At 43.7% G+C, this 7,631-nt stretch overlaps 1 protein-coding gene across 1 annotated transcript in view; it reads left to right on the top strand.

The window, feature by feature from the left end:
- Nucleotides 1-7,631, top strand: part of LOC143289803 (laminin subunit gamma-1-like) — a 64,860-nt gene that overhangs the window by 10,424 nt on the left and 46,805 nt on the right. Inside the window, 1 exon segment of the mRNA XM_076598957.1 lies at nt 2,987-3,288. Within this exon segment, the coding sequence (XP_076455072.1) occupies nt 2,987-3,288 (302 nt within the window).

The following is a 7,631-nucleotide window of genomic DNA, read 5'->3' on the forward strand; positions in this document are numbered from 1 at the left end:
GTCTCGACTGTTCATAGGGCTCAGCTCCACCATCCTCCCCTTTCGCTCACCATTTTTCTTTGTGTGTGTGTTTGTGCGTGTGGTCGTGTGTGTCACTGTGTGTGTGCGTGCATGCATGCATGCATGCATGCATGCGCGCGCGCGCGCGCGTGTGTGTGTGTGTGTGTGAGTGAGCCTGCCTGGTAGATCTGCTTATCTGGCCTTTTTATGAGGAGGGGGAGGGGGTTGGGGCAAGAGGGGTGGGTAGTAGGGGTGCAAGTGGCCATGACAGGCCTTGCCTGGGTCAACCAGCACTTTGGGATTGTTGATACAGCCTCATATCATATTGTAGGTAGGTAGGAAGGGGCACTGTATTAAACTAAAGAAAAGATAGTGGGGGTGAGGGTAGGGGTAGTGGGTGGAAGAATGATTGGGTTAAGCACACAATGACTCTTTCTTTATATATGAAAATTTTATAGCTTCAGAAAATGGGCTAGGGTTGTTTTCAGATTAAGTATTTCTTTCTTTATTTCTTTATTTTAATATCTTTTATTTTTTTCTTGAGAAAGTGGGAATGGATTGTTTCATTTGTTTACTCCCTTGCATGTACATACATACACACCCACCCTTTCTCTCTCTGTGTCTCTGTCTCTCTCTGTGTCTCTGTCTCTCCACGGAGAGAACAGAAAAAGAGCCTCCAGATACATGTATGATGTATAATTCACAGCAGTTTCTTCAATGATTCAACATTCCTCATCATTTAAAAAAAAAAACCCTCTCAACTCTAGCCTGCACCAACCATACCCCATCCCTGGAAAAAAAGGTTGTATGTGTATGTTATTCCCCTTGTTTAAGCTGTTCGGAAACCCCAAGTGCTGTACTGTAGGCAGTACATAAACATGTAAAGAAATGTGGTCAGATAGAGGAGGGAGAAGAAAGCTTCATTCATCACTGGGGCAGGAGTGATGCAACAAAATGCATTGAACAATCGTGTGTCACAGGGCTGTTGGACAGCCCAGCAGGACTAGCTTGGGGGTTAGAGAGATATAACAGAGAATTACTCGTCGGTGAGATGTTTGAGTTTGTAGAATGCCTGTGACAGCTAGTACTTTAAGAGAATTACTCAGTGAGATGTGCGAGTCTGTAGAATGGCTGTGACAGCTAGTAAGAGAATTACTCTGTTAGTGAGATGTGAGTCTGTAGAATGGCTGTGATAGCTCGTAAGAGAATTACTCTGTTAGTGAGATGTGTGTCTGTAGAATGGCTGTGACAGCTAGTAAGAGAATTACTCTGTTAGTGAGATGTGAGTCTGTAGAATGGCTGTGACAGCTAGTAAGAGAATTACTCTGTTAGTGAGATGTGAGTCTGTAGAATGGCTGTGACAGCTAGTAAGAGAATTACTCAGTTAGTGAGATGTGTGTCTGTAGAATGGCTGTGACAGCTAGTAAGAGAATTACTCTGTTAGTGAGATGTGTGTCTGTAGAATGGCTGTGACAGCTAGTAAGAGAATTACTCAGTTAGTGAGATGTGTGTCTGTAGAATGGCTGTGACAGCTAGTAAGAGAATTACTCAGTTCGTGAGATGTGAGTCTGTAGAATGGCTGTGACAGCCAGTAAGAGAATTACAAAGTTAGTGAGATGTGTGAGTCTGTAGAATGGCTATGACAGCCAGTAAGAGAACTACTCAGTGAGATGTGTGTCTGCAGAATGGCTGTGACAGCCACTGAGCCAGTAAGAGAACTACTCAGTGAGATGTGTGTGTCTGCAGAATGGCTATGACAGCCAGTAAGAAAATTACTCAGTTAGTGAGATTAGTGAGTCTGTAGAATGGCTATGATAGTAACATTGACAGTCAGTGTTGGGCTCTTCACAGAGAACTTAGTAGGCCAGGAAGTGCTCTACCTCCTTAGCACAGGGACCTGTAGCGCTAACAATTGATATCAATATGGGAAGAAAAAAAAGGGTACAAAAATTCACCAACACAGGGAACTAAACGAAGACTTAAAAACAAGTCCAATGGAATATTTGTCAATGACAAAGTGTGTGTAAATGTGTGTGCGCGTGCACACACACACAAAGCTTTCTATATCAGAGCAGGCCTTAATTCTTTTCTTGTTAATTATGTGTGAACCGTCCCTCTCTTATAGATTCTTGAAGTGAGTACAAGGAATATATAGATATAATTTGATTTGACAGTAAACAAAGTGATTATATAGATTTTAAAAAAATCCTGGAACTGAAATAAAGTAACTTTGTAATCCAATGATTGTTTAATTGTTCTTACAAAACTATGCTGACTTAGCGCTGATGGCCCAGCTGTGTTATTCACACTGGAGTTCTACCTCCGTGACTGCTTTCAAGAAAAGAAAAGAACCTTCACAGTGGTATTCATGGTTGTTTGCTTTGGAACAGGTCAAGTTTGCTCAGACCGTGTCACATTGGTGTTTGGAAGGGCCACAGATGGCAGTTATCGCAGTGGGGAGGGGCTGGGTCCTGTATCCTTGTGACATACATACACATACAGGGGTGAGGGTGTTTGTTGAAGGGGTGGCATATTGGTTGAGGTGGGGTAGTGGTGGAAAGGTAAACACTGAAAGAAGGTGTAAGTCTGGCCAGACCAGATAGGGCAGAGTGGCTTGTTCACTTTTGTGATTTGGGGGGAGGGGATAGGGGTGGGGCAGGTCTGTCAGCGTTTGGGAACTGAACATGTGATTCCCATAGATCTCCCTCATTCCCCATAAACTGATAATGTTTTATTCTCGGATGTTATGGAACCATTTTTGTATACTTGATTTTTGTGCTCATTTAGGGGGCTTGATATTTGTGGGTGCTTTTATGTGTGTGCGTGGGCATGTGTGCTTGTGGGCACATGGGTATGTACACGTGCATGTTTGTGCCTACATGTTTTACATGTATCTGGGTGTGTTTTTTGTGTGTCCTTAAGATTGTGAAAAGTGTGTCTGCCATGTTTTTGACAAAAAACAAATTTGGGAACGTGTGTTGTACAGGAAAGGCATTTGACATCACCTATGTGAGGATACGGTTCATGTCTCCGCGGCCAGAGAGCTTTGCGATCTACAAGCGGACAGGGCAGGACAGCCCCTGGATCCCCTACCAGTTCTACAGCGCCTCCTGCGAGGGGACCTACAACCTGCCGCGCCGAGGGGTCATCACCCGCGAAAATGAGGCGGTGGCCATCTGCACCGATGAGTTCAGCGACATCTCGCCCCTGACAGGCGGCAGTGTGGCCTTTAGTACCCTGGAGGGGCGCCCCAGTGCGTTTGAGTTCAGCGAGAGCCCCGAACTGCAGGTGAGTAGAGGTTGAAAAGACAGTAGAATGTAAAGGGGGTTGTTCTGAGATGTGGCCAATGTTAGTACTGTCATTCTTTTTTGTGTGTAAATTCAAGTTACTTCTAAAACACAGAAACTTGTTTAGCTTGTATAATCTTGTTAAGTTTTTTGTGGGTCTTGCTTATCTCGTATAGATCTTTACTTTCCAGCAAGTTAGTGTACAGGAAATGGTAAGCAGCAGTTTAAGTTTTGAGGAGGTGTCAGGGTGTGCAGGCTGATCCATATAGGCTACACCACATCTGTAATATAAAAAAAGGAGCAGATATCTTACCTTCACATTTATAAACCCAATGTGCTGGTTAGCTTTGTTGGGTGCGATTTATTTATCCATTTAAAAAGACATGTCAGAAGTGGAACTCTGCACTTTTTTTCATATGTGCAGTTTGATGGGCACAATGGTAAATGTGTGGAATGCTTAGATATTTATATATATGGGGTGAACGGTGTGGAGTTAACCCACTGGAACAGTGCAGATGAGGGACAGAAAAAAAAAGAAAAGGAAAGAAAAAAGACATTAAAGTTAAGAATGAAGATGCACACACATGTATATTTTTTTCTCTCTGCATCATTCTGGCTCTCCTGTGTCACACCATCTCTCTCTCTCTCTCTTTCTCTTTCTCACTTTCTCAGTGGTGGAAGATGGGTCAGGAGAGAGAGAGGAAAAAACCCCACCTCCAGGCTACAGTGTCAGTGAGGATCAGTAAGTGTAAACAGATGACTCCAGTCAGTCCCACTGTCACAGGGTACAAGGACTGACTGTGATTTTTTCCTGCATCTCCCCTGATAAGCTGTGGACAGGTAAACAGTGTTCAGCAGGCAGGGAAGTCAGTGCTGCTGAGCTGACTGGAAAGCTGCCCTGTCCCCTCTGCTTTTTCAGCCTTGTGAACTGCAGTTCCCATCTTCACTCTTTAACATGAATGGGCTTTTATTTGTATTATGACCTTTCTTTTTTTTTTTTTACCCCACCATGTAGGCAGCTATACACCATTTGCAGATGTGCATGCTGGGTATGTTCTTTTTTCCATAATCCACTAAATGCCGAAATAGATTGCATATCTTTAATGTGTGTATTTGATCTGCATGTGTATACGCTCAAAGGGGGTTCAAGCACTAGTAGGTCTGCATCTGGGAGATGATAAAACTATGGAGATCAGAAAACTATTTCCTTAACCCACAAGGTGCCGAACCCAGGACCCTCAAATTGAAAGTCCACCACTGGACTTCAGCACCTGTCTTTCCTACGCCCAGTGTTTGCATCTCTATACAAGGTTGAAAGTAGAATTGGAAATTGTGAGTGTTAAAAGACTGGTGACGTTGGACTGGGTGCCAGTATGAATTAGATGTTGCCAACTACCAAGCAGTGAAACACTTTGCAGTTTCTGCTGACTGTTACCAGTTGTTGTGAGCATGTTGGTTTCTGTTGTTTTTGCCTGTGTACATGCTCATGCACACACACACTTTGACATGCTTCTTCTTTGTTGGTTTATTTAATGGCCCTACCAACATTTTACATAATGATAGAATATAATACACTACTCAAACATGATCTCTGTGTGCGTGCGTGCGTGCGTGCGTGCGTGCATGTGCGCGCGCGTGCGTGTGTGTGTGTGTGTGTGTGTGTGTGTGTGTGTGTGTGTGTGTGTGTGTGTGTGTGTCCCTCTAAGTCTCTGTGTGTGTTTCTCTCTCTTGTCTGTGAGTATCTGTGTGTGTGTGTGTATGGGGGTATGTGGGGGGTGGGGGTGGGGGTGTGTCCCTGTAAGTCTGTGTGTGTGTCTTTCTCTCTCTGTGAGTCTATGTGTGTGTGTGTGTGTGTGTGTGTGTGTGTGTGTGTGTGTGTGTCTCTCTCTCTCTCTCTCTCTGTGTCTTTGAGTGTGTGTGTGTATGGGGGTGTGGGGGGGTGGGGGGTGTCCCTGTAAGTGTGTGTGTGTGTGTGTGTGTGTGTGTGTGTGTGTGTCTCCCTCTCTGAGTCTGTGTGTGTGTGTGTGTTTGTGTGTGTGTATGTCTGTCTGTCTGTCTATCTCTCTTTCCATCCCTCTCTGTCTCTGTCTGTCTGTCTGTCTCTCTCTGTGTGTCTCTGTCTGTCTGTCTCTCTCTATTAAATATATTTGTATACACACACACAATATCAGTTATTAGCCACAATTGAACTCAAACTTTCCATGTCCACTAGCAGCAGATCATTTGTATTGATACAATAGTGTGTGTTGTAAAAATGTGCATATGAACTTAAACATTGTCAGCAGTTAATGATATAATGTATATATTGTGTGCATTAGCTCATATCATTGTCCTCTATGTGTTTAAAAAAAAAGAAGAAGAAAAAAAAAGAAACACAAACACAAGTCAGAATGAAGCTTGAAATGATTTGAAGCCAGTATTAGCCCCTACCTCCCATTTCTCATACCACCTCAGCCCCAGTGGTATAGATAGCTATCATCACAATGAAACCTACCTCCTGACATTTTGTCCAGACTTTTAGGGAAGTGAAAGGTTGTGATTAGGGTTTCCCACTGACACTGCAGTGTGTCATCATCATTACTGCTAGCCCCCTCCCCTCACCCCCCATAATGGAGGGTGGGGCATGGGGGAGGAACATACACTCTGGTACTTGGGAGCCAGGTTTTTACTCAGTTGAAATAGCTTCTCATGCAAACTTTCTGATGCATACACATGTATGATTTTCGGTATACTCTTGACCAGCTTTGTACAGTATTTGTCACTGTCATTGATTCCCAAATATGACATTATACCTCGATACACAGATTGAAAAAAACGAATAATCTTGCTTTCATGAAACTGGTGTGATAGATTTTATACTTCTTGGCCAAGAAAAAAAAGTCAACAATATTAACTTATATTAACTTGGTGAGCCTCTGAGTGGTCTGAAACCAATGACAGTGACTGCAAACTGTTTCTCTGTCTGTTCAGCATCTGGTTGCAGTGAAAATCAAGGTATGCATAATTTAAAAAAAAAAAAAAAAAAAAAAAAAATCAGATGAAGAAGACTATAACAGGAACAGGGTGCTGAGCAACTAAAAACAACCCATTTTACCATGACATTCTGGTATCTGATTTGCTGAAAAGTTGAACTCCATGTAAAAAAAACTTCACATCCAACTGGCATTTATTTTGAATACATATCCAGTTTGTGTTTCATTCATTTTACACTTTGAAAGGGGGGGGGGGGGTGCGGGGTGCGTGGAGGCTTGCTTTATGTTGCTGACCTAGTTACCTCATTTATTCAGGATGAAACCAACCCTCTTCACAACTTAAAGGCCCCACAGCTCACCACTCCAAGTCTCTGACCTGTTGTAAACATCTGTTGCAAACATCGCCACATTTTGTATAATGCCCATTTCTCCCTCCTCTCCCCTGTAGGGATACCAGGGGTCTTTCAATATAAAAGCTGTGCCAGAAAATGCCTCTTTTCAATTGCTGTCTTTTTTCTGCCTTTTTCTTCCTTCACTTTTGTCTGTTTTTTCTGCCTTCCTATTCACACCCTTCCCTTTTTCCAGCAAGCCATGACACTTTTCCCTCTTTTTTTTCAGTCTGTAATGAACTGTTTGTGCTGTTTAGCTCCAGTGATTAGGAAGTGATATTATGAAGACTGAGATGGGCACTGACGTTATTTGCCTATATGGCCATTGTAATGTATTTCTTGTGTAGTCAGAGACAATTTGTTTTGTTTGTTTGTTTGTTTGTTTGAGGTATTTTTCTTTACAAAACCGGTCATGATCTGGGAAACTGTGTCTGTGTGCGCACGAGTGTTAAGTCAGCGTGTGTGCGTGGACATAGATATGGAGGCAGGTGTGTAGAAAGAAGGAGACAAAGAGACAGAAGATGGAGACTGACAGTGACCGCAGTGGAGTGGGTAAAGGGGGGAGTGGTGGGAGGGAAAGTAGCGGTGCACACAGCACAGTCTGTGATGGTGAGTGAAAACACCGAGTTCAGTCAGTCCACACAGACCCACACACACACCGACACAGGAATGACAGAAACGTCCACACAGACAGCAACAGAGTGAAGGAGGGAAAAGTGGGGAGGGGTGAGGGGCAGTGGTGGATGGGGGTATTACGAGGACGCAGGGCCCAGTTGTAGGACGCAGAGAGAATCACAGAGTGTTGTCCCTACAGACCCACACACAGGACTGAGGAACGTTCACACAGACAATGCAGTCCACAGAAAAAGGCTCCTGAATTTAGGATGCTAGCATAGGACTTGACCCACTTGGACAACAATGGCAACAGGGGTAGGAGGGCAGTCGGGGTGTGGGGGGCAACAAGACGCACGGAGAATCACTGA

The sequence above is a fragment of the Babylonia areolata genome, chromosome 14, assembly GCF_041734735.1.
Source record: "Babylonia areolata isolate BAREFJ2019XMU chromosome 14, ASM4173473v1, whole genome shotgun sequence".
Classification (NCBI taxonomy): Eukaryota; Metazoa; Mollusca; class Gastropoda; order Neogastropoda; family Buccinidae; genus Babylonia; species Babylonia areolata.